This window comes from Ranitomeya variabilis, chromosome 3 (assembly GCF_051348905.1).
Source record: "Ranitomeya variabilis isolate aRanVar5 chromosome 3, aRanVar5.hap1, whole genome shotgun sequence".
In the NCBI taxonomy this organism is placed as follows: domain Eukaryota; kingdom Metazoa; phylum Chordata; class Amphibia; order Anura; family Dendrobatidae; genus Ranitomeya; species Ranitomeya variabilis.
In genome coordinates, this window is record NC_135234.1 from 471,065,487 (window position 1) to 471,092,932 (window position 27,446).

Below are 27,446 nucleotides of genomic sequence, written 5' to 3' on the forward strand. Positions count from 1 at the left end.
GTAACGCCGAAATCCCGGAGGGTCCTGGGGAGTAACGCCGAAATCCCGGAGGGTCCTGGGGAGTAACGCCGAAATCCCGGAGGGTCCTGGGGAGTAACGCCGAAATCCCGGAGGGTCCTGGGGAGTAACGCCGAAATCCCGGAGGGTCCTGGGGAGTAACGCCGAAATCCCGGAGGGTCCTGGGGAGTAACGCCGAAATCCCGGAGGGTCCTGGGGAGTAACGCCGAAATCCCGGAGGGTCCTGGGGAGTAACGCCGAAATCCCGGAGGGTCCTGGGGAGTAACGCCGAAATCCCGGAGGGTCCTGGGGAGTAACGCCGAAATCCCGGAGGGTCCTGGGGAGTAACGCCGAAATCCCGGAGGGTCCTGGGGAGTAACGCCGAAATCCCGGAGGGTCCTGGGGAGTAACGCCGAAATCCCGGAGGGTCCTGGGGAGTAACGCCGAAATCCCGGAGGGTCCTGGGGAGTAACGCCGAAATCCCGGAGGGTCCTGGGGAGTAACGCCGAAATCCCGGAGGGTCCTGGGGAGTAACGCCGAAATCCCGGAGGGTCCTGGGGAGTAACGCCGAAATCCCGGAGGGTCCTGGGGAGTAACGCCGAAATCCCGGAGGGTCCTGGGGAGTAACGCCGAAATCCAGGAGGGTCCTGGGGAGTAACGCCGAAATCCAGGAGGGTCCTGGGGAGTAACGCCGAAATCCAGGAGGGTCCTGGGGAGTAACGCCGAAATCCAGGAGGGTCCTGGGGAGTAACGCCGAAATCCAGGAGGGTCCTGGGGAGTAACGCCGAAATCCAGGAGGGTCCTGGGGAGTAACGCCGAAATCCAGGAGGGTCCTGGGGAGTAACGCCGAAATCCAGGAGGGTCCTGGGGAGTAACGCCGAAATCCAGGAGGGTCCTGGGGAGTAACGCCGAAATCCAGGAGGGTCCTGGGGAGTAACGCCGAAATCCAGGAGGGTCCTGGGGAGTAACGCCGAAATCCAGGAGGGTCCTGGGGAGTAACGCCGAAATCCAGGAGGGTCCTGGGGAGTAACGCCGAAATCCAGGAGGGTCCTGGGGAGTAACGCCGAAATCCAGGAGGGTCCTGGGGAGTAACGCCGAAATCCAGGAGGGTCCTGGGGAGTAACGCCGAAATCCAGGAGGGTCCTGGGGAGTAACGCCGAAATCCAGGAGGGTCCTGGGGAGTAACGCCGAAATCCAGGAGGGTCCTGGGGAGTAACGCCGAAATCCAGGAGGGTCCTGGGGAGTAACGCCGAAATCCAGGAGGGTCCTGGGGAGTAACGCCGAAATCCAGGAGGGTCCTGGGGAGTAACGCCGAAATCCAGGAGGGTCCTGGGGAGTAACGCCGAAATCCAGGAGGGTCCTGGGGAGTAACGCCGAAATCCAGGAGGGTCCTGGGGAGTAACGCCGAAATCCAGGAGGGTCCTGGGGAGTAACGCCGAAATCCAGGAGGGTCCTGGGGAGTAACGCCGAAATCCAGGAGGGTCCTGGGGAGTAATGCCGAAATCCAGGAGGGTCCTGGGGAGTAATGCCGAAATCCAGGAGGGTCCTGGGGAGTAATGCCGAAATTTAAGAGGGTCCTGGAGAGTAAGGCCGGCGTCACACTGGCATATTGCATCCGATGCGAGAGCATCGGATGCGATATGCTAATGACACTCGGCTCCTGCTCGTAGCAGAGCAGGAGCCGAGTGTCATGCGTCTGTGCTCCGATTCTCTCGCACAGGGAGGATCGGAGCACAGCTGCGGAGGAATGAATTTCTCCATCTCCTCCATTGCTGAGGTCCGCTTATAACGCACAGCACTCGGATGATATCCAAGTGATGTCCGTTGTCTCACTCGCACCCATAGGCTTATATGGGTGCGAGTGAGCCGAGAGTTTTCCTCGGTCCGAGACAATCGCAGCATGCTGCGATTGTCTCGGACCGAGGAAAACGGCCGACAAAAAGTCGGCTGGTGGGAGCTGCCCCATAGCTTAACATTGGTCCGAGTGCAATGCGATTTTTTATCGCATTGCACTCGGCCGTTTAAAACGCCAGTGTGACGCCGGCCTAACGCTGAAATCCAGGAGGGTCCTGGGGAGTAATACTGAAATCAAGGATGGTCCTGGGGAGTAACGCTGAAATCCAAGAGGGTCTTGGGGAGTAACGCTGAAATCCAAGAGGGTCCTGGGGAGTAACGCTGAAATCAAGGAGGGTCCTGGGGAGTAATGCTGAAATCAAGGAGGGTCCTGGGGAGTAATGCTGAAATCCAGGAGGGTCCTGGGGAGTAATCCTGAAATCCAGGAGGGTCCTGGGGAGTAATGCTGAAATCAAGGATGGTCCTGGGGAGTAACGCTGAAATCCAAGAGGGTCCTAGGGAGTAACGCTGAAATCCATGAGGGTCCTGGGGAGTAATCCTGAAATCCAGGAGGGTCCTGGGGAGTAATGCTGAAATCCAGGAGGGTCCTGGGGAGTAATGCTGAAATCCAGGAGGGTCCTGGGGAGTAATCCTGAAATCCAGGAGGGTCCTGGGGAGTAATGCTGAAATCCAGGAGGGTCCTGGGGAGTAATGCTGAAATCCAGGAGGGTCCCGGGGAGTAATGCTGAAATCCAAGAGGGTCCTGGGGAGTAACGCTGAAATCCAGGAGGGTCCCGGGGAGTAATGCCAAAATCCAGGAGGGTCCTGGGGAGTAACGCTGAAATCCAGGAGCGTCCCAGGGAGTAATGCTGAAATCCAAGAGGGTCCTGGGGAGTAATGCTGAAATCCAGGAGAGTCCCGGGGAGTAATGCCGAAATCCAGGAGGGTCCTGGGGAGTAATGCTGCATTGCAGTCCTAAGGCTACTTTCACACATCAGTTTTTTGCCTTCAGGCATAATCCGGCTATTTTTGAAAAAAAAAACGGATCTGTTGCAAATTGTGAAAAACGGATGCGTTGGATCCGTTTTGAAATCCAAGAGGGTCCTGGGGAGTAATGCTGAAATCCAGGAGAGTCCCGGGGAGTAATGCCGAAATCCAGGAGGGTCCTGGGGAGTAATGCTGCATTGCAGTCCTAAGGCTACTTTCACAATCAGTTTTTTGCCTTCAGGCATAATCCGGCTATTTTTGAAAAAAAAAAAACGGATCTGGTGCAAATTGTGAAAAACGGATGCGTTGGATCCGTTTTTGCTTACCGGGCCTAGAGTTTGGACTTCCTGTTCCGGGAAGAGGAAGAGAGGGAGAGACTCCAGAATGGATAACGAAGCTACGGGGCATGCTCAGTGTAAAAATAACGGAATCGGTAGCTTGGATCCAGTCATTTCACCCCACTTTTCATCCGTTTATTGCTGAAACCGTCGATGTGCATTTTTCGCCGGACAGGAAAACTGTTCCTCTGTATGTTTTCTCCACCGGAAAAATAATTTTTGACGGATCCAGCAAAAAACGGATGAAACATGTGGCCATCAGGCGCAATCCTATGAGAAAAAAACGGATGTTTTTTTCAAAACTCGCCAGATTGTGCCTGACGGCAAAAACCTGATGTGTGAAAGGGGCAGGGCCGGACTGGCCATAGGGCAGTTCTGGCAAATGCCAGAAGGGCCGGTGGCAGTAGTGGGCCGCTCGAATGTGCCGCTGTCGGCACACTCCCCACGCTGTCGCGGCACACTCCCGGCCCCGCATTCAACTATACCGGCGTCAGACGCCGGTACAGTTGAATGCAATGATGGAGGAGAGAGCATCTGCTGACGCTTCCTCTCCCATCATTCCCCGCTCTGCCTGCCGCTGACACTGCGGGTGCGCGATGACGTCATATCATCGCGCACCTGCTGTGTGACCGGGCGGATAGACTGCGACTGCTGAGACCAGAGCCAGAGCAGCGCGGGACACGAGGAGAGAGGTGAGTAGAGTGTTTGTTTTTTTTTATCAATGAGTGATGACTGGATTGTGGAGCTATTGGGGTCCTGGGGAGTAACGCCGAAATCCCGGAGGGTCCTGGGGAGTAACGCCGAAATCCAGGAGGGTCCTGGGGAGTAACGCCGAAATCCAGGAGGGTCCTGGGGAGTAACGCCGAAATCCAGGAGGGTCCTGGGGAGTAACGCCGAAATCCAGGAGGGTCCTGGGGAGTAACGCCGAAATCCAGGAGGGTCCTGGGGAGTAACGCCGAAATCCAGGAGGGTCCTGGGGAGTAATGCCGAAATCCAGGAGGGTCCTGGGGAGTAATGCCGAAATCCAGGAGGGTCCTGGGGAGTAATGCCGAAATTTAAGAGGGTCCTGGAGAGTAAGGCCGGCGTCACACTGGCATATTGCATCCGATGCGATATGCTAATGACACTCGGCTCCTGCTCGTAGCAGAGCAGGAGCCGAGTGTCATGCGTCTGTGCTCCGATTCTCTCGCACAGGGAGGATCGGAGCACAGCTGCGGAGGAATGAATTTCTCCATCTCCTCCATTGCTGAGGTCCGCTTATAACGCACAGCACTCGGATGATATCCAAGTGATGTCCGTTGTCTCACTCGCACCCATAGGCTTATATGGGTGCGAGTGAGCCGAGAGTTTTCCTCGGTCCGAGACAATCGCAGCATGCTGCGATTGTCTCGGACCGAGGAAAACGGCCGACAAAAAGTCGGCTGGTGGGAGCTGCCCCATAGCTTAACATTGGTCCGAGTGCAATGCGATTTTTTATCGCATTGCACTCGGCCGTTTAAAACGCCAGTGTGACGCCGGCCTAACGCTGAAATCCAGGAGGGTCCTGGGGAGTAATACTGAAATCAAGGATGGTCCTGGGGAGTAACGCTGAAATCCAAGAGGGTCTTGGGGAGTAACGCTGAAATCCAAGAGGGTCCTGGGGAGTAACGCTGAAATCAAGGAGGGTCCTGGGGAGTAATGCTGAAATCAAGGAGGGTCCTGGGGAGTAATGCTGAAATCCAGGAGGGTCCTGGGGAGTAATCCTGAAATCCAGGAGGGTCCTGGGGAGTAATCCTGAAATCCAGGAGGGTCCTGGGGAGTAATGCTGAAATCAAGGATGGTCCTGGGGAGTAACGCTGAAATCCAAGAGGGTCCTAGGGAGTAACGCTGAAATCCATGAGGGTCCTGGGGAGTAATCCTGAAATCCAGGAGGGTCCTGGGGAGTAATGCTGAAATCCAGGAGGGTCCTGGGGAGTAATGCTGAAATCCAGGAGGGTCCTGGGGAGTAATCCTGAAATCCAGGAGGGTCCTGGGGAGTAATGCTGAAATCCAGGAGGGTCCCGGGGAGTAATGCTGAAATCCAGGAGGGTCCCGGGGAGTAATGCTGAAATCCAAGAGGGTCCTGGGGAGTAACGCTGAAATCCAGGAGGGTCCCGGGGAGTAATGCCAAAATCCAGGAGGGTCCTGGGGAGTAACGCTGAAATCCAGGAGCGTCCCAGGGAGTAATGCTGAAATCCAAGAGGGTCCTGGGGAGTAATGCTGAAATCCAGGAGAGTCCCGGGGAGTAATGCCGAAATCCAGGAGGGTCCTGGGGAGTAATGCTGCATTGCAGTCCTAAGGCTACTTTCACACATCAGTTTTTTGCCTTCAGGCATAATCCGGCTATTTTTGAAAAAAAAAACGGATCTGTTGCAAATTGTGAAAAACGGATGCGTTGGATCCGTTTTGAAATCCAAGAGGGTCCTGGGGAGTAATGCTGAAATCCAGGAGAGTCCCGGGGAGTAATGCCGAAATCCAGGAGGGTCCTGGGGAGTAATGCTGCATTGCAGTCCTAAGGCTACTTTCACAATCAGTTTTTTGCCTTCAGGCATAATCCGGCTATTTTTGAAAAAAAAAAAACGGATCTGGTGCAAATTGTGAAAAACGGATGCGTTGGATCCGTTTTTGCTTACCGGGCCTAGAGTTTGGACTTCCTGTTCCGGGAAGAGGAAGAGAGGGAGAGACTCCAGAATGGATAACGAAGCTACGGGGCATGCTCAGTGTAAAAATAACGGAATCGGTAGCTTGGATCCAGTCATTTCACCCCACTTTTCATCCGTTTATTGCTGAAACCGTCGATGTGCATTTTTCGCCGGACAGGAAAACTGTTCCTCTGTATGTTTTCTCCACCGGAAAAATAATTTTTGACGGATCCAGCAAAAAACGGATGAAACATGTGGCCATCAGGCGCAATCCTATGAGAAAAAAACGGATGTTTTTTTCAAAACTCGCCAGATTGTGCCTGACGGCAAAAACCTGATGTGTGAAAGGGGCAGGGCCGGACTGGCCATAGGGCAGTTCTGGCAAATGCCAGAAGGGCCGGTGGCAGTAGTGGGCCGCTCGAATGTGCCGCTGTCGGCACACTCCCCACGCTGTCGCGGCACACTCCCGGCCCCGCATTCAACTATACCGGCGTCAGACGCCGGTACAGTTGAATGCAATGATGGAGGAGAGAGCATCTGCTGACGCTTCCTCTCCCATCATTCCCCGCTCTGCCTGCCGCTGACACTGCGGGTGCGCGATGACGTCATATCATCGCGCACCTGCTGTGTGACCGGGCGGGCAGACTGCGACTGCTGAGACCAGAGCCAGAGCAGCGCGGGACACGAGGAGAGAGGTGAGTAGAGTGTTTGTTTTTTTTTATCAATGAGTGATGACTGGATTGTGGAGCTATTGGGGGGGGGGCTGCCTGCCTGCATTACTTTCTATGGGGGCTGCCTACCTGCATTACTTTCTATGGGGGCTGCCTGCCTGCATTACATTCTATGGGGGCTGCCTGCCTGCATTACATTCTATGGGGGCTGCCTGCCTGCATTACATTCTATGGGGGCTGCCTGCCTACATTACATTCTATGGGGGGCTGCCTGCCTGCATTACATTCTATGGGGGGCTGCCTGCCTGCATTACATTCTATGGGGGGCTGCCTGCCTGCATTACATTCTATGGGGGGCTGCCTGCCTGCATTACATTCTATGGGGGGCTGCCTGCCTGCATTACATTCTATGGGGGGCTGCCTGCATTACATTCTATGGGGGGCTGCCTGCCTGCATTACATTCTATGGGGGGCTGCCTGCCTGCATTACATTCTATGGGGGGCTGCCTGCCTGCATTACATTCTATGGGGGGCTGCCTGCCTGCATTACATTCTATGGGGGGCTGCCTGCCTGCATTACATTCTATGGGGGGCTGCCTGCCTGCATTACATTCTATGGGGGGCTGCCTGCCTGCATTACATTCTATGGGGGGCTGCCTGCCTGCATTACATTCTATGGGGGGCTGCCTGCCTGCATTACATTCTATGGGGGGCTGCCTGCCTGCATTACATTCTATGGGGGCTGCCTGCCTGCATTACATTCTATGGGGGCTGCCTGCCTGCATTACATTCTATGGGGGCTGCCTGCCTGCATTACATTCTATGGGGGCTGCCTGCCTGCATTACATTCTATGGGGGCTGCCTGCCTGCATTACATTCTATGGGGGCTGCCTGCCTGCATTACATTGTAAGGTGTCTGCCTGCATTACATTCCATGGGCCTGTGCTGCATTATATTCTATGGGGCTGGCTGCATTTCATTACATGTGCCTGTGCTGCATTATATTCTATGGGGCTGGCTGCATTCCATTACATGGGCCTGTGCTGCATTATATTCTATGGGGCTGGCTGCATTCCATTCCATGGGCCTGTGCTGCATTATATTCTATGGGGCTGGCTGCATTCCATTCTATGGGCCTGTGCTGCATTATATTCTATGGGGCTGTGCTGCATTACATTCTATGGGGGCTGCCTGCATTAAATTCTATGGGGGCTGTGCTGCATTATATTGTATGGTGGCTGCCTGCATTACATTCTATGGAGGCTGGCTGCATTCCATTCCATGGGCCTGTGCTGCATTATATTCTATGGGGCTGGCTGCATTCCATTCCATGGGCCTGTGCTGCATTATATTCTATGGGGCTGGCTGCATTCCATTCTATGGGCTTGTGCTGCATTATATTCTATGGGGCTGGCTGCATTACATTGTATGGTGGCTGTGCTGCATTATATTGTATGGGGCTGTGCTGCATTATATTCTATGGGGCTGTGCTGCATTATATTCTATGGGGCTGTGCTGTATTACATTCTATGGGGCTGTGCTGCATTTAATTCTATGGGGCTGGCTGCATTACATTCTATGGGGGCTGTGCTGCATTACATTCTATGGGGCTGGCTGCATTACATTCTATGGGGCTGGCTGCATTACATTCTATGGGGGCTGTGCTGCATTACATTCTATGGGGACTGTGCTGCATTACATTCTATGGGGCTGGCTGCATTACATTCTATGGGGGCTGTGCTGTATTACAGTCTATGGGGGCTGTGCTGTATTATAGTCTATGGGGGCTGTGCTGTATTACAGTCTATGGGGGCTGTGCTGTATTACAGTCTATGGGGGCTGAGCTGTAATGCTGGATACAGCTGTAATTATATGTTATATAGTCGTGTTACACTCCCCTCACTTCTTGTAGCCTACAAGTGTACAAAGATATTATACAGTAACCATGCGACAAGTGGGCCTGTGTGACTTCAAATGCCAGGGCTGAATTTTAGTCCCAGTCCGGCCCTGGAAAGGGGCCTAAGACCACGGAGGAGAAATCCCTTCAGCCCCTTCCGTTTATCGGGATAACGAGTAATACGCCATCACTACTGCTCTCAGCCTTCCTACATCCTCTACTACACCTGCAATGCCGAAAGCACCCATGAAGGAGCTGGAAGTGTCGCCCCCTACAGACAAGCGTCAGCACTGACACATCATGGCACGTTAGTATACCCCTTATAAGTATCAGTGCCATTCCTACAGGCACCACCGCAGCCAGCAGGGGCACACAGCGGCACAGGATGGCACCCAGGCGTGTGTATGTACACATTATATACATACAGTATTGCACCCAGTCGGAGGCTCACCTGCCCAGCGACCACCGCTGGCTGCCCCAGGTATGGACGTATATCACACACTATGTATTGTGTACGTGTCACTGCCCATAGCAGGGTCCCCAGCACTGCGGGTCCCGATACAGCACTCGTATATCGGGATATCAGGGTGTACGGGGGACGGTACCTGGCTGTGCTCTGGCTGCCCCGGGCCTCCTCTCTGTCACTGTCACGTGTTACAGAAAGAGGCGTCACTTCAGTGACACGTGACCTTCTATCCTGCCATTGGAGGCGCTCACGTGATATCCTCTGCTGAGACCGCCGGCGGCCATGTTTCCTGTGGGCACTGGGTATACTGCTTTATGGTAGAGGCTAGTACATTAATATTTCCTTAGCCCGCCAGGCCTGTTCTGTGGCGAGCAGCTGTGCACATGGGCATTCGGTGCTTCTGGTTCGCGCAGTCACCTAGCTCGAAAAGGCACCGAATTTCACGACACCCATGATGCCACTTCCGGTGGCCGCAAGGTTTGGTGGGAAGGATTAATGATGGCTGCTGTTGGTGGTAGGGCAGGGGAGCAGGAAAGTGATTTTCTGTTGCATCCGGAGCTGCTGTCCAGGGATTTCCTGCTGCTGTCACTGGGGCAGGTGAGACTTCCATATGTCCTGGTGGCACCTCCGGGGTACAGCCATGCTGTCATGTCATCTGCTCTACTGGGGTTATATGCCATGGTCTCCATGCCAGCGAGAAGTCACTGTTCTGCCATGTCCAGGGGCCGCTGGGAGCCTCCTGACTACTGATTGTCAGCAGCCGGGTTCCTGGGTCTGATCTGATGACAACCTGCATCCCATACATTCCCCATACTATCCCATACATTCCCCATACTACCCCATACATTCCCCATACTATCCCATACATTCCCCATACTACCCCATACATTCCCCATACTACCCCATACATTCCCCATACTACCCCATACATTCCCCATACTATCCCATACATTCCCCATACTCTCCCCATACATTGCTCGTACTATCCCATACATTCCCCATACTATCCCCATACATTCCCCATACTCTCCCCATACATTGCTCGTACTATCCCATACATTCCCCATACTATCCCATACATTCCCCATACTCTCCCCATACATTGCTCGTACTACCCCATACATTCCCCATACTATCCCATACATTCCCCATACTCTCCCCATACATTGCTCGTACTATCCCATACATTCCCCATACTATCCCCATACATTCCCTATACTATCCCCATACTCTCCCCATACATTCCCTATACTCTCCCCATACTATCCCCATACATTCCCTTTACTATCCCCATACATTTCTCATACTATCCCATACTATCCCCATACTCTCCCATACATTCCCCATACTCTCCCATACATTCCCCATACATTTCTCATACTATCCCATACATTCCCCATACTCTCCTATACTATCCCATACATTCCCCATACTCTCCCATACATTCCCCATACTATCCCCATACATTCCCCATACTATCCCCATACATTCCCCATACTCTCCCCATACATTTCTCATACTATCCCATACATTCCCCATACTCTCCCTATACTATCCCCATACATTTCTCATACTATCCCATACATTCCCCATACTCTCCTATACTATCCCATACATTCCCCATACTCTCCCATACATTCCCCATACTATCCCCATACATTCCCCATACATTTCTCATACTATCCCATACATTCCCCATACTCTCCTATACTATCCCATACATTCCCCATACTCTCCCATACATTCCCCATACTCTCCTATACTATCCCATACATTCCCCATACTATCCCATACATTCCCCATACTCTCCTATACTATCCCATACATTCCCCATACATTTCTCATACTATCCCATACATTCCCCATACTCTCCTATACTATCCCATACATTCCCCATACTCTCCTATACTATCCCATACATTCCCCATACTATCCCATACATTCCCCATACTCTCCTATACTATCCCATACATTCCCCATACTATCCCCATACAATCCCCATACTATCCCATACAATCCCCATACTCTCCCATACATTCCCCATATTCTCCCATACATTCCCCATACTCTCCCATACAATCCCCATACTCGCCCATCCATCCCCATACTCGCCCATCCATCCCCATACTCGCCCATCCATCCCCATACTCGCCCATCCATCCCCATACTCGCCCATCCATCCCCATACTCGCCCATCCATCCCCATACTCGCCCATCCAATTCCCTTACAATTCCCATACAGCCCCCATACATTTCCCCGTACTATTCCCATACAGCCACGCTCCAGTGTATGGAACATTTCCCACCAGGTCGTCTTATCACCAGTGGATACTTGTACATGTCTGCTGCACGGCTTGGCTGGAAATTTAGCCTTGGATCATGTGCCAGTTATATGGGCATAGTCATCATTGTGCCTCAAGAACAGCTGGAATTGTAAATTGTGCAGCAAGTCTTTTCCTAAGCATGTTAGAGGTTTGCTGACAATCATGGCTCCGGTCATCGGCCTCTTCTTCCCAATGTGATAATGATGGCACATTGCACGACACTGTGTCCACCATGATAATGGGATACTCCTAAAGCTCCTTTCACCAACTGACCCCGATTTGTAGATGTGGTTTTCATATGCTGATTATATTGGTCTACTGAGGGTATGTTCACTCTGGAGGATTTTATGCATGGATTTCTTTGTCTGAAAAAAATGTGCGTCCAAATAAGTTTTTTTCGTTAGCAATTTTTGTTATTTCTTTATGCAGTTTTTCTGTATTGGTAGTTTTTTTTCTGCTTCCCTTTTCCAATTTGGTGTCTTTATTTATTTTTTTTTTTTAGCAGTGAAGCCTCAAGAATTGAAGTAGCTTCTTTTAACATATAGAAAAATGCAGCACTTTGTACACTATAAACATGTTTTCTCATTGGCATGAAAGGCATCTTATTGCAAGAGTATTTGAAGAGTTTGTTTTTTTTGTTGTGAGAACAGACACTTTGAATACGTTTCCTATTGCTCTAATGCACCTGGTGGTCTTTTCCACATGGAAAAACAAGTATAATGTTAATTGTTGAGGTGTTTCTTGTTAAAAAAAAAAAACCTCCAAATTTGATCTTTGAATTAAATATCCTGTATACTAAAAAAAAAAAGTGTAAAAATATGCCAAAATCATTTTCGGGCATGTACGTCTACTGGAGACAGACACCCAGACTCAGTCTACTACATCTGAGTGTTCATCTCCAGTAGACATATATGCCTGAAAATGATGCACAACAGAGTACACCTTCACTCTGTTGGCACAATTAACGGAAATCTGTCACCTACGCTTTCGAATATAAGCTTCGGCCACCGCCATCAGGGGCTTCTCTACAGCATTCTTTAATGCTGTAGGTAAGCCCCCGATGTATCCTGAAAGATAAGAAAAACAACTTAGATTATACTCACCTGGGGGGCGGTCCGGTCCGATGGACATCGCGGTCCGGGTCCGGCGCCTCCCATCTTCATGCGATGACGTCCTCTTTCTTGCTTCCTGTCGCGGCTCCTTGCAGGCGTACTTTGTCTGCCCTGTTGAGGTCAGAGCAAAGTACTGCAGTGTGCAGATGCCGAGAAAGGTCAGAGAGGCCCAGCGCCTGCGCACTGCAGTACTTTGCTCTGCCCTCAACAGGGCAAACAAAGTACGCCTGCAAGGAGCCACGACAGGAAGCAAGGAAGAGGACGTCATCGCATGAAGATGGGAGGCGCCGGACCCGGACCTGCGAACGCCCATCGGACCGGACTGCACCAGACCACCCTTGGGTGAGTATAATCTAACTTGTTTTTCTTATCTTTCAGGTTACATTGGGGGCTTATCTACAGCATTACAGAATGCTGTAGAGAAGCCCCTGATGGCGGTGGCCGAAGCTTATATACGAAAAAGGTGACAGAATCCCTTTAATGTCTTTGGCCCCATCTGGACATATGCCCGAATCACGTTTTGTGGGGTGGTTCAGACGTAAGCCCCTACAGCAAAAACGGGTGCCAAACTGCAGTCTGAAAGCACTCTTGCTCCCCATCGATATCCTTAGACCCCAATGCACTCCAAACAATTCTCACCTTTTCTCTTACCCTCACACCTTACCTGTTCTCCAGACCTGCACCTCAACCTCACATCCCTCCTACCAAAACACAAAGCAAGTTGGCTACTCTCCTTGATGCATCTCCCAATTCTAGACCCTCCAGAGTTGATGATACCCCCCCCCGCTAAATATCCCTCCTACTAGAAAATACCACAATTTCTGCACCATAAAACCCATTAATTTGACCCCCACTCCGCCGCACCCTTTCTCTGGAGTGCTTTGGAACTCCCGTTCCATCCACAGTAAGCTCCAATCCATCCATGACCTCTTTACCTTTCGCAATATATGCTTCCTGGACCTCACCGAAGCATGGCTGAAACCTCGTCGAAATAGCCTCCCTTGCTGTGCTGTGTTATGATCTTTATCACTGGACCCACATCGCCCTGACAATAGACAAGGTGGAGGAGTGGGTCATTTCCTTTCTAGCAATTGCACCTTCAACTCATTCCCACATCTACCCTCTCGTCCTTGCTTCTTTTTGAAGTGCATTCTGTTTGTATATACTCTCCCTCTAACCTCCACTTACGGACCCCCAGGCCTTTCTACCACCTTTTATTGACAACTCCACCTAGCTTCTAGATTTTCTGCTGACATTCCCACCATTGTCATTGGTGACTTCAAAATCCTCATTGACAGCCAGTCTGCAGCCTCCAAGCTCCTGTCACTTACTTCATCATTTTGGTTTTATTCAGTGGTCCTCCACAACCACCCACACTGCCGAACAAACACTAGACCTTATCATCACCGGTCTCTGCTCCCTATATGACCTCCATGTACTCATTTTTGCATCCCTGTCCTCCTCACATCCCCCCCATGTCCAGCAAGTAGCGCACCCACTTAGAAATCTGGCACACACACGTCCTTTGAATCTATTCTACCACTATCCTCCATATTTTCACAACACAGACAGTGCCTCTCTCTCTTCTGCTCCCTCCAGTACCAAGCAAACTTGCCAATCATTACTAAACAGGATTACTTCACCACCCTTGTAGCGTCTTTATTCAACACCCTTTAACTCCTCCGCCCTCCACTTCCCCCTCAGAACCCCCTCTTCTCTGCAGACGAATTTGTCTCACATTTACTGACCATCCACCACAATCCCTATAAGGGCTTGTTTCTACTTGCGAGAATCACATCCGTGTCTCGCATGTGGAAACCAAGCTGTGGCGCCGGCAGTCCAGAGCGGAGCGTGCGGCCGCGTAGGAACACATGGAGCTGCACGCTCCGCTCCAAAGTGCCGGCGCCAGAGCTTGGTTTCCACATGCGAGACACGGACGTGATTCTCGCAAGTGGAAACAAGCCCTAAATATCAGGCCCCTGCTCCTCCATCAACCTTACTCCCCACCATCACTGAAGGAGAGCTTGCTCATCTGTCCCACTCACACCTCCCCACTAGTGCATTTGACCCTTTCCACCTCCTTGTCAATCTCACCACCACGTTTCTACTGGCCCTAATCCACCTCTTCAACCTATCTCTAACTTCTGGTACTTTCCTTTTTGCTCTAAAACATGCCACATTCACACATCTCCTGAAGAAACCATACCTCGACCCGATCTCTGCATCCAGCTTTCTCCCCATTTCACTGCTCCTATTCGCCTCCAAACTCCTCAAACATATCCATGCTGAACTTTCCTCGCATCTCTCTTCTAACTCACTCTTTGACGACCTACAATCTGGCATCCATCTACCCTATTCACCCATCACAGTAAATGACATAATGCTTTCCCCTGTACCGAAAGTCAGTTGCGTTGGAGTAACCCTCGACTCTACCCTGTCCTTCAAACCACACATTCAAGCTCTTACCATCTCCAACTCAAAAATATTTCCTGAATCCTTCCTTTTTTCAACCTTGAAACTACTAAAAGTGCATGCCCTCATCATCATCTACTGCCTCCTCTATAGCAATATCCTCCTATGTCCTTCCAGGCTAGCACACCCTCTCCACTCCATCCTTAGCTCTGCTGCCCAACTAATCCACCTCTCTCCACGCTATGCTTCTGCTTCTCCCCTCTGCAAATCTCTTCCATGGCTCCCAATTTCCCAACTTTTCCAGTTCAAACTGCTAACACTCCCTTACAAAGCAGTCCATAATCTGTCTCATCCGTATATCTCCGAACTAATCTTCCAACATGTAACCTCCGATCCTGTAAAGACCTCCTTCTCTCCTCCACACACATACGCCCCTCACCCAACCGCTTCCAAGACTTTTCCCGAGTATCCCCACATCTTGTGTCCCAACACATCTTATCTGCCACGTTAGGAACTTTCAGGGGAACTTGAAAACCCATCTTTTTAAGAAAGCTTACACTCTGTGCTGATACTGTTGCCACCTCACCACTGCCATCCCTCAGCCTACTGTCTCCTTCCCCGTAATCCTGTAGACTGTAAGCCCTGAAAGGCAGGGCCCTCTCCCGTCTGTACCAGTCTGTTCTCTGTGATCTACTGTACGAGATATATACCGTATGTATTTTGTATGTAACCCCTCTCTCATGTACAGCCCCATGGAATCAATGATGCACTAAATTAAATGACAAAAAATATGTAATTAGCAGTTTATTATGATGAAAGTAAAAAAGTATGTATGTCCAAATAATAGGAATAAAATCTGTAACAGCTTACTGATTGTTTACTAGTAGCGAGAGTACATTTGTTTTCTACATACGTGGACGTAAATGGAGCCTCACTGTATTACATATCAGCATGTTTTAAGTATTTAACAAATATCTAATATTTGATTTTTGTTTCAGAAAAACATTGTAGTTGAAGATTCTGTGAATGACAAGGAGAAGTTAACAGAGCTGTTTGTCCAGCATGCTATGCCTCTACCCCAAAGACAATTACCCAAGAACCGATGGGGTAAACTGATGGAAAGTAAGAAGGGAATAAAGAAACATGAAGAGCCATACAAGAAGAGGTGAGACTCCTGGTACTCTGGGCACCAGGAAAGATATAAAGGAAAGCTTAGTGCAGAGACATTTGCCCTGACTTTGCTATTGTTCATTTGCTTCCGTAGTTCAAAATTTAGCAACTTTACACATAGTCTTCATTGAAGAAAATTACTACCATTCTGCTGCTGTAGATTGGGTAAGTCCTTCACATAGCTGGCTGTCCTGTTGAATAGAACAGTCTTGACTGCTGTAATAAATGAAAGATAGCAGTAAGGTAACCAAAGCTTATTAAAGCAGACACCAGCTCACCTCTCTGATGTGGAAAACTCTGCAGCAGGGAACCACACCAACGCCAGGTGTTTTTTGGACTACTGTAGAGAAATACGGATAATCCGCTTTCAAGATTAGGAACACCAGTAGTTAAACTTAATCATTTATTGGTTACACTTAAAACAAGGTGTTGAAGGAGAAACCAACGCGTTTCAGACATGACAGGATTATCCCGTTTGAAATGCGTAGGTTTTAAATCTTGAAGCTTGATTATCCGTAATTCTCTCTAGTTAACCACCATTTATCACCTCTTGGTTCCGCTTGGCTTTGGACACTTGGTCTGCCTTTGCAGACTGTATGAAGTAAACAAGACAGGGGTCATTGCAATTTAACCCCCGGAGCTTTTTTCGGTGTGGCGCTTTCGTTTTTTGCTCCCCTCCTTCCCAGAGCCATACCTTTTTTTATTTTTCTGTCAATATGGCCATGTGAGAGCTTATTTTTTGCGGGACGAGTTGTACTTTTGAACGACATCATTGGTTTTACCATGTCGTGTACTAGGAAAACTGGAAAAAAATTCCAATTGCGGTGAAATTGCAAAAAAAGAGCAATCCCACACTTGTTTTTTGTTTGGCTTTTTTGCTAGCTTCACAAAATGCTAAAACTGACCTGCCATCATGATTCTCTCGGTCATTCCGAGTTCATAGACACCAAACATGTCTAGGTTATTTTTTATGTAAGTGTTGAAAAAAAAATTCCAAACTTTGCTTAAAAAAAAAAATGCACAATTTTCCGAGACCCGTAGCATCTCCATTTTTCAGGATCTCCGGTTGGGTGAGGGCTTATGTTTTGCGCGCCGAGCTGATATTTTTAATGATACCATTTTGGTGCAGATACGTTCTTTTGATCGCCCGTTATTGCATCTTAATGCAATGTCGCGATGACCAAAAAAACGTAATTCTGGCATTTGGAATTTTTTTCTTGCTACGCCGTTCAGCGAAACGGGTTAATCTTTTTTTGTTTATTGATTGATCAGGCGATTCTGAATGCGGCGATACCAAATATGTGTAGGTTTGATTTTTATTTTTTTTTATTTTGAATGGGGCAAAAGGGGGGTGATTTGAACTTTTTATATTTTTTTTTTAAACTTTTTTTTTGTTTTTTTTTACTTATGCAATGCTTCAATAGCCTCCATGGAAGGCTAGAAGCTGGCATAGCCTGATCGGCTTTGCTACATAGGACCGATGCTCAGATCGCTCCTATGTAGAAGAATTACAGCATTATGAGTGCCGACCACAGGGTGGCGCTCACAGCAATCTGGCATCAACAACCATAGAGGTCTTCAGGAGACCTCTGGTTGTTATACCGATGTCCCCCGATCACGTGACGGGGGTCACCGGTGTGCTCATTTCTAGCCGGAAGCGCTTGTTAAATGCCAGCATTTGACAGCGACATTTAACTAGTTAATAGCAACCGGTGGATCGCGATTCCACCTGCCACTATTGCGGGCACATGTTAGCTGTATAAAATAGCTGACATGTCCGGGCTTTGATGTGGGCTCACCGCGGGAGCCTTCATCAAAGCATGGGATCTGCCATCGGATGTACTATTCCTTCCGATGGCAGAAAGGGGTTAATGATGCAGATGCTACTTCATTCTAGCCATAGCATATAGATATGCCATGGCATTTGTCTTGGGACGACTCCTATACTTAGTGAAAGGTAAAGCAACAATTGCATATGGCCAGTGGGACAGCCAGAAGCCGTGGTGAGTTGTCCTATTTTGCAGCATCTACACAACCTGTCTGTACATATGGCTGCTTGTCGCAGTGCTGTACCAGTGTGTTCTGCTTTTACGTTCTCCTTGTTTTCTCTGCAGACTTGTTAATATTTCAGCCTTCTACAGCATAATTGAAATGTGATTGATGCAAATATAAACTTACATAATGACTATGAACAGTATTTCTGTTCCAGTGCTGAAAATATCAGAAAACGCCCTCTTATAGTATTTGATGGGGCCTCCACCAGCACAAGCATAAAGGTGAAAAAGACAGAGAATGGACATGCAACTCAGCGGCTCCATCAGTCAAGCACAGAAAAAAGCAGCACATTAGTAAGATCAGGAACAGTGCCCACCAGTCCTGTGCCCCACCAAAATAGCTCATCGGCCAGCAAAGAAGCCAAGGTCCCTTCTGGAAACCATGAACATTCAACTACCACCAGGCCAGGGTCTAACACAGCAACAGAGAAAGTAAAATTCCAGTCACCAGTCAGTGGAAGTGTCAAAATAAAAAGGGCCGCTCCAAAGGAGGACGCGGATGTGATGGTATGTATCTACGTCGTGGATTGGTAAATGCAACTAAATACGCTAGCATCTTTCTAGTTGATAAAGGCCTTTGGAGTGTACTTGTATACAACAGTAATATAGGACATCGGTCAGCATGAAAAGCGAGCCAGAACTTCTATAATGTACTCTGAACTCACGTTCATTCCCCTGTAGTAAGTGCATCTTTCTCATCCTCTATGCCAGCGTTCCCCAACTCCGGTCCTCAAGAGCCACCAACAGGTCATGTTTTGAGGATTTCCTTAGTATTGCACAGGTGATAATTGCATCACCTGGGCAGGCAAGCATTCAATCACCTGTGCAATACTAAGGAAATCCTGAAAACAAGACCTGTTGGTGGCTCTTGAGGACCGGAGTTGGGGAACACTGCTCTATGCTGATGAGTTCTGTAGGAGTCCTGCTGTACTGTTCAGTGCGTATGTGTCCAGGGGTTGCTCAGATGTGGTCGGCTTACTACTGCAGAAATTCAGTGATAATATATCTTTAGAATATCTCTGCAAATATTCTTTAACCCCTTAACGACCGCCGATACGCCTTTTAACGGCGGCCGCTAAGGGTACTTAAACCACAGCGCCGTTAATTAACGGCGCTGTGGAAAAAGTGAATAGCGCCCCCCAAAGTCGGATTTTCTCTGGGGTCTCGGTTGCCGAGGGTAGCCGAGACCCCAGAGAACATGATTCGGGGGGTTTTTACCGACCCCCGAGTTGCGATCGCCGGTAATTAACCGTTTACCGGCGGTCGCAACAAAAAAAAAAAAAAAGATTTGCCATTTAATTTCTCTGTCCTCCGATGTGATCGCACATCGGAGGACAGAGAAATAGTGTCCCCGATGGCCCCCAATAGCCCCCCAATACTCACCTATCTCCCCCGGTGCTCCTCGTGGCTCCCGATGGGCGCTGCCATCTTTTTTCCGGGAAAAAATGGCGGGCGCAGTGCGCCCGCCGCCCGGCACCCGGAAGATCTTTGGGGTCTCGGCTGCTGGGGGTAGCCGAGACCCCAAAGAACATGATCGGGGTCGGTTTTTACCGACCCCTGTTTTGCGATCGCCGGTAATTAACTGTTTACCGGCGACCGCAAAAAAAAAAAAAAAAGCGATCTGTAATTCTCTGTCCTCTGATGTGATTGCACATCAGAGGACAGAGAAATAGGGGGATTCGGGGACCCTATCATACTCACCAAGTGTCCCCGGGTCCTCCTGCGTCTCCTCTTGCCGGCCGGCTTCTTCCTCTGCAAAGAAAATGGCGGGCGCATGCGCAGTGCGCCCGCCATCTGCCGGCCGGCAGGAGAGACGAGTTGGGGCTAAAATTAGGGTTAGGGGTAGGGTTAGGGCTAGGGTTGGGGCTAAATTTAGGGCTAGGGTTAGGGTTAGGCTACTTTCACACTAGCGTTTTTTGGCTTCCGTCGCAATGCGTCGTTGGAGAAAAAACGCATCCTGCAAAAGTGCTTCCAGGATGCGTTTTTTTCTCCATTGACTTGCATTAGCGACACATTGCGACGGATTGCCACACGTCGCATCCGTCGTGCTTTGGCGGACCGTCGGCACAAAAAAAGGCTACATGTAACTTTTTTTGTGCGACGTGTCCCGCCTCCCCGCACCTCACAATGGGGAAGCGGATGCGTTGAAAAAACAGCATCCTCTGCACCCGTTGTGCGGCGCTTACAACGCTAGCGTCGGTACGTCGGCCCGACACACTGCGATGGGCCGAGTACGATGCTAGTGTGAAAGTAGCCTTAGGCTTCTTTCACACTTGCGTCGGTGCGGGGCGGTCGCAATGCGTCAGCCCGACATACCGACGCACGTTGTGAAAATTGTGCACAACGTGGGCAGTTTTTCAACGCATCCGCTGCCCAGTCTATGTCTTGGGGAGGAGGGGGCAGAGTTACGGCCACGCATGCGCGGAAATGGCGGACGCGACGTACAAAAAAAAGGTTACATTGAACTTCTTTTGTGACGACGGTCCGCCAAAACACAACGGATCCAGTGCACGATGGACGCGACGTGTGGCCATCCGTCGGTAATACAAGTCTATGGGCAAAAAAGGCATCCTGTGGGCACATTTGCAGGATCCGTTTTTTGTCCAAAACGACGGATTGTGATGGATGCCACACGACGCAAGTGTGAAAGTAGCCTTAGGGTTAGGGTTGGGGCTAAAGTTAGGGCTAGGGTTAGGGTTAAATTTAGTGTTAGGATTGGGGCTAAAGTTAGGGTTAGGGCTAGGGTTGGGGCTAAAATTAGGGTTAGGGTTGGGGCTAAAGTTAGGGATAGAGTTGGGATTAGGGTTAGGGTTTGGATTAGGGTTGGTATTAGGGTTACGGTTGGGATTAGGGTTACGTTTGGGATTAGGGTTGGGATTAGGGTTAGGGTTGGGTTAAGGTTAGGGTTGGGATTAGGGTTAGGGGTGTATTGGGATTAGGGTTAGGTTTGAGGTTAGGGTTGAGATTAGGGTTAGGGGTGTGATGGATTTAGGGTTTTGATTAGGGTTATGGTTAGAGTTGAGATTAGGGCTGTTTTGGGGTTAGGGTTGTGATTATCGTTAGGGTTGTGATTAGGATTATGGATCGGGTTGAGATTAGGGTTAGGGGTGTGTTGGAGTTAGGGTTGGAGTTAGAATTGGGGGGTTTCCACTGTTTAGGTACATCAGGGGTTCTCCAAACACGACAGACAATTTTGCGCTAAAAAAGTCAAATGGTGCTCCCTCCCTTCTGAGCTCTGCCGTGCGCCCAGTGGTTTACCCCCACATATGGGGCATCAGCGTACTCGGAATAAATTGGACAACAACTTTTGGGGTCCAATTTCTCCTGTTACCCTTGTGAAAATAAAAACTTGGGGGCTAAAAATCTTTTTTGTGGGGAAAAAATATTTTTTTATTTTCACTACTCTGCATTATAAACTTCTGTGAAGCACTTGAGCATTCAAAGTTCTCACCACATATCTAGATAAGTTCCTTAGGGGGTCTAGTTTCCAAAATTTGGTCACTTGTGGGGGGTTTCTACTGTTTAGGTACATCAGGGGCTCTGCAAACGCAACATAACACCCACAGACAATTCTATCAAAGTCTGAATTCCAAAATGGCGCTCCTTCTCTTCCGAGCTCTGCCGTGTGCCCAAACAGTGGTTTACCCCCACATATGGGGTACCAGCATACTCAGGACAAATTGGAGAACAAATATTGGTGTCCAATTTCTCTTGTTACCCTTGTGAAAATAAAAATTTGGGGGCTAAAAAATCTTTTTTGTTAAAAAAAAAAATATTTTTTATTTTCACGACTCTGCATTATAAACTTCTGTGATACACTTGGGCATTCAAAGTTCTCACTACACATCTAGATAAGTTCCATGGGGGGTCTAGTTTCCAAAATGGGGTCACTTTTGGGGGGTATCTACTGTTTAGGCACATCAGGGGCTCTCCAAACGCGACATGGCGTCCGATCTCAATTCCAGTCAATTTTTGCATTGAAAAGTCAAATGGCGCTCCTTTGCTTCCGAGCTCAGCCATGCGCCCAAACAGTGGTTTACCCCCACATATGGGGTGTCGGCGTACTCAGGACAAATTGTACAACAACTTCTGGGGTCCATTTTTTCCTGTTACCCTTGGTAAAATAAAAATTTGGAGGCAAAAAGATAATTTTTGTAGAAAAAATGCGATTTTTATTTTTTTTATTTTCACGGCTCTACGTTATAAACTTCTGTGAAGCACCTGGGGGTTTAAAGTGCTCACCACACATCTAGATAAGTTCCTTAAGAGGTCTAGTTTCCAAAATGGTGTCATTTGTGGGGGGTTTCCACTGTTTAGGCACACAGGGGCTCTCCAAACGCGACATGGCGTCCGATCTCAATTCCAGCCAATTCTGCATTGAAAAAGTCAAACGGCGCTCCTTCACTTCCAAGCTCTGCGGTGCGCCCAAACAGTGGTTTACCTCCACATATGGGGTATCGGCGTACTCAGGAGAAATTGCACAACAAAATTTGTGGTCTAATTTCTCCTGTTACCCTTGTGAAAATAAGAATTTGTGGGCGAAAAAATCATTTTTGTGAAAACAAATACGATTTTTTATTTTCACGGCTCTACGTTATAAACTTCTGTGAAGCACTTGGGGGTTCAAAGTGCTCACCACACATCTAGATAAGTTCCTTAAGGGGTCTAGTTTCCAAAATGGTGTCACTTGTGGGGGGTTTCCACTGATTAGGCACATTAGGGGCTCTCCAAACGCGACATGGCGTCCGATCTCAATTCCAGCCAATTCTGCATTGAAACAGTCAAACGGCGCTCCTTCACTTCCAAGCTCTGCGGTGCGCCCAAACAGTGGTTTACCTCCACATATGGGGTATCGGCGTACTCAGGAGAAATTGCACAACAAAATTTGTGGTTAAATTTCTGTTTTTACACTTGTGAAAATTTAAAAAAATGGTTCTGAAGTAAAATGTTTGCAAAAAAAAGTTAAATGTTCATTTTTTTCTTCCACAGTGTTTCAGTTCCTGTGAAGTACGTAAAGGGTTAATAAACTTCTTGAATGTGGTTTTGAGCAGCTTGAGGGGTGCAGTTTTTAGAATGGTGTCACACTTGGTTATTTTCTATCATATAGACCCCTCAAAATGACTTCAAAGGTGATGTGGTCCCTAAAAATAACATGGTGTTGTAAAAATGAGAAATTGCTGGTCAACTTTTAACCCTTAACTCCCTAACTAACAAAAAATTTGTTTCCAAAATTGTGCTGATGTAAAGTGGACATGTGGGAAATGTTATTTATTAACTATTTTTCGTGACATATCTCTCTGATTTAAGGGCATAAAAATACAAAGTTTGAAAATTGCAAAATTTTAAAAATTTTCGCCATATTTCCCTTTTTTTCATAAATAATCGCAAGTAATATCGAAGAAATGTTACCACTAACATGAAGTACAATATGTCACGAAAAAACAATCTCAGAATCAGCGGGATCCGATAAAGCGTTCCAGAGTTATAACCTCATAAAGTGACAGTGGTCGGAATTGTAAAAATTGGCTCGGTCATTAAGTACCAAATTGGCTCTGTCACTAAGGGGTTAAAGGTTTAGTCCAGCGAGATTAAAGAAAAGCAGTTACTGAAATGATTTGTGCACTTTAATCGCTAAAGCTCCTCTACCTTATCGTTTTGAGCGCAGTTCTGCCTTCTAGGAGCTCCATGTCCTCCTTGGGTCCCACACCGTTTCCTTTCCATTTCCTTCTATGACCTGCTTGATAGATGGTGCCTGTCGGGCTCAGTTCATTAGCTAATCAACTGCCTTTCTATCTCAGCTTATGCTGACATGGAGAACGGGGTTGGAGGGGAAAATGGAGGTTATAGAAGTAAAGCTACTCAGATCTCTGGACCGTTATTGAAAACCGGAGACCAGTGAAGTATAAAACAAAGGACACTAAATACTCTTATTTCAAAGAACTTAAAAATATCCTATTTAGGCATCACATATCTATGAAATATTGTACAATAGTTGCCAACCCTTGACTTCCATTAGATGGGATTTCCGGGACTATGTTTGGATCATGAGCATCAGATTGCGCTTGTTGAAAATAACATACAACACCTTACTTGCTTCTCTGATCTTTGACAGGCTGCGGGTTTAATGTTACCATTGCAGCGCACTTGACCACCGCAGGCAATCGGCTCTGCCAACGTAGAGCCCAGTGATTGCCTGCAGCATTCATGTGCGCTGCAGTCTTGACATCACTGCTGCAGAGTATTATCGAACATGTATTGTACTTGTTAGAGAATTTAGTGCTTGCGTCGTGTTTACTGCAATGTTCCTGTATAGTGGCAACCATAAACTAATAGTGAGGAGTTGGTAATGCGCCAGGCGCTGAGGAGTCTTGGATTAAAAGAAAAAATATGTAAAACTACTAATTTCTGAACTCTTATCATTGGCACGTTAAGAATTTCCCGTTCTCTTCCAGAATGAGGAGAAACCTACAGAGGCGAAGAAGAAGATCCACCATGTTACATGGCCATGAGTTTACCTGAAGGAGATCTGATTTTAGGACATCAATCCTGGATGAATGATGGATGCAAAAATGTACAGACATTGCCAACACTTTTCTACCAGAAGAGGAAATGTTTCCGGTGCATGAATCTATTCAGTGTTTCTCACCTTAGACATTTTCTTCAAGAACAGCAGCCCTCGCTCTCATGTAGATCACATCCTAAGACGTTCAGTTACTAATTTATTACTGTGGACTCTTATGACAATGGAGCGAGGGGAGAAGAAGACTGACACGGTCCTATTAGTGATTGTAGTGTGTTTCTTAGAACTGTTAATACATGACTATTATTTTTATATTATTAAATTGTTTGGATTGCGGTGTCATTTTTATTCTTTGTGAGGACACCTTTTTGGATTGCGGGATTTATGGGCTTAGTAATTGGTAAAGTAATTAAGTACCGCTTCATACTGATTTCTTTAGGACATGTAAAAAAAAATAAAACATTTCTAACTATGGTACAATAAATATCAGTGTCTGTCTATAAAAATCGTCTTGTTTTTCCAGTAGTCCAAAGCTACAGGATGAACACATTACAAAAAAAATTAAAAAAATTGGACAGCAATTATATCTAGTCATTCACAAAAATATCGTGATTATATTTTTTTAATATGAATGAAAAATCTATTGAAAAATATTCCCCAAAAATATTAATAAATAAGAACATTTGTAATTCAGTGGTTCACTCAGACTATAACAAGTAACCATTATTGTGTCCTCAAACTCGGTGCTCATGATTAGAGTTGAGCGAATATGTTCGGAATCGGCCGCCGAGTCTGGATTTGACATATTCGTGCCGTACTGGTACGATTTGTGACGATTTTATATTTGATGATCGGTTCTGAAAATATTTGGTAATTTCTTCTCCCACTGACTCCAGTGACATTCGGCTGTGTTTGCAGAATATTGCAAATACAATATTTGCCACCAATCGTAATTGGAACTAAAGTTTGAAAAATGTGCTCAACTCTATTCATGATTATCACCCCAAGAGCTCGCTCATACCAGCGTATATATCGCACAAGTGTTATCCATTTTTTTTTTTTTTTTTTAATGGGATCTCATTCAGACCAGTATTATTCAATGGGGTTAGTGCTGATGCACAATTTTCGGGTGACACCTGAGTGTAGTCCAATTTCCGCAGACTCGTGGAATGGAAACATTTTGTTCTCATCCAAGAGAATCGGATCAAACAGGCCCAATTCTCTCAGATGACAGAATCTACGGCCGTCCGATCGTAGCCTAAAGCAAACTTGCGTACTAATACCATCTAAATGTCAGCCCACGGTAACGGAGATAGTATTATAGGATACAAGTAAGGCTGTTCACACTAGCATTTTTCCTGTTCTGTCTTGTTCTCTGGTATTTTCAATGGCCCCTATAGTTCAGTTGGGAAGGATGCTAAAAGTGATGGAAACGCAAAGGAAAAATGAATTGGCTTAGTCAGAATTTCTTGGTTTCCATTAAAGGAAGTCCATCCGCAAAAGAATGTCTTTTCAAATGCCACACAGGCGCTTGGTGCGCACCTGACTTTAGCTCTATAGAAAGGCACAGGGAGTTCTGTAGTTGGAGATGTGATGTGACATTAGCACCAATGACCGCCCCAACCAATCTAACATTTTATTGTGTATAGGTAATTAGTGTTTTCTGCTTCGTTGATGAATTTAAAAGTTTGGTTAGAAAAGCATAAATAGATTAATGCAGTTGAGTTGTGGTCAACATTATTAGCATCTTTTATTGTTTTATTATAAAAATAAATAAGTGAGGCCCTTTCATCAAAGCTTTTACACCAAAAAGTCCCAAAATTGTTAAAAAATGTTGTGACTTTTGTAATTTTCAGGTTTCCATGGGCATGGCTGGAGAGGGGGCAAGGGCATGGCTCCATTCCCTGTCCCTGACCTGGAGTAGCATTTCTGGCGTGTCCACGCTACTTACCAGAGGTGCCAAATTCATTAAGTAGCGTGCCCCTCTTAACGAATTTGGCACCGTGTGCTTTGTCAATACTGGCATAGCGTCAGCTTGCACTGCGCCGGTTTTGATGAATCAGCCCCAATATATTTAGAAATGATTGGACATGTATCACCTGTTTATTTTTAGAATTCAGGACAGCATTTAGAACACAGCTAACCTTTTTTTTATTATGATTTTTTTTTCCTATTGTTTCATTCCAGGAGCGATCATTTTATTTTTACTTTTAAATTAATGTAGCTGTTTCGAGGACTTTTTTTTTTTTTTTTCTTTTGTGAAATGAGTTGTATTGATCAGTGGCAACATTTTGGATTACATATGATTAACTAATTTTTATTATCTCTTTATGGGTACGAATGTAATGAAAAACGGCAATTTTGTTTTATTACAGCATAAACTTAATTTGTGCAGATTGGTGAACAGCGTATAATTTATCTTCATTTTGTAGGTTAGTTATTTCAATACCACTTTTATATTTTATTAATTTTTATTTCTGTACAATAAATACACTGAGATATCATTTGGTATATTTGACATATCTTTATTCTGCAGGTTTATTCAAAACTTAGAGGGAATCTTCCCCCCCCCCCCCACTTTGGAACGTATATAACCTATCAATATGAAAATGTTACACTAGTCCTACCTGTTTGCCTCATATTAATGGTCTTGTTGTGGAGAAATGTTATATTCTGCCTTATTGCTAATTATTTCTTCCAGGCTCTGGGGCGTGCATTGCCTGGAAGAAATCCCTGCCCCCTGTCCTCATTATAATACTACCCCCACTCCCATCAGCGTCAGTTATGGCTCCAGAATCCTGCGCCTGCACGCCCTCAGAAATACAGTGTGCTGCACTCAAGGATCTTCTGCGCAGGCGCCAGTGGCTTCCGCTCCAGTGACCTCCGGTGTGCACGCCGATAAGGTTCTCTCCCCACTTCCTTCCTGCATAGTCATCGCTATGTACACATGGTTCTTAGCGATGATTATGTGGGGAGGGCATATTATTGGGACACACTGGCGGAGG

The 27,446-nt window shown here is 47.4% G+C and overlaps 2 protein-coding genes across 3 annotated transcripts in view; one reads left to right on the plus strand and one right to left on the minus strand.

Moving 5' to 3' along the window:
• Positions 1–9,128, minus strand: part of TGFBRAP1 (transforming growth factor beta receptor associated protein 1) — a 71,711-nt gene extending 62,583 nt beyond the window's left edge. The window contains exon 1 of one of the 2 annotated variants that reach the window (XM_077296662.1): positions 8,989–9,128. The gene's annotated coding sequence lies outside the window, so the exon portion shown is untranslated. Of the gene's footprint in view, positions 1–8,834 lie in introns of both variants that reach the window. The other variant, XM_077296663.1, reaches the window with a different exon arrangement.
• Positions 9,129–9,315: 187 nt separating this feature from the next.
• C3H2orf49 (chromosome 3 C2orf49 homolog) lies at positions 9,316–24,901 on the plus strand. The gene is made up of 4 exons (XM_077296669.1): positions 9,316–9,446; positions 15,696–15,862; positions 18,077–18,428; positions 24,374–24,901. Exons 1-4 carry the CDS (start codon positions 9,345–9,347, stop codon positions 24,428–24,430), a joined length of 678 nt encoding a protein of 225 aa, XP_077152784.1. The 5' UTR covers positions 9,316–9,344; the 3' UTR covers positions 24,431–24,901.
• Positions 24,902–27,446: the final 2,545 nt, after the last annotated feature.

Bases quoted from the DNA above. Each gene is read 5' to 3' on its own strand.
- C3H2orf49 (XM_077296669.1), top strand. From the start codon at position 9,345: ATGATGGCTGCTGTTGGTGGTAGGGCAGGGGAGCAGGAAAGTGATTTT. The intron at 9,447-15,695 runs GTGAGACTTCCA...TTTTTGTTTCAG, and splicing joins TGCTGCTGTCACTGGGGCAG to AAAAACATTGTAGTTGAAGA. The intron at 15,863-18,076 runs GTGAGACTCCTG...TTTCTGTTCCAG, and splicing joins GAAGAGCCATACAAGAAGAG to TGCTGAAAATATCAGAAAAC.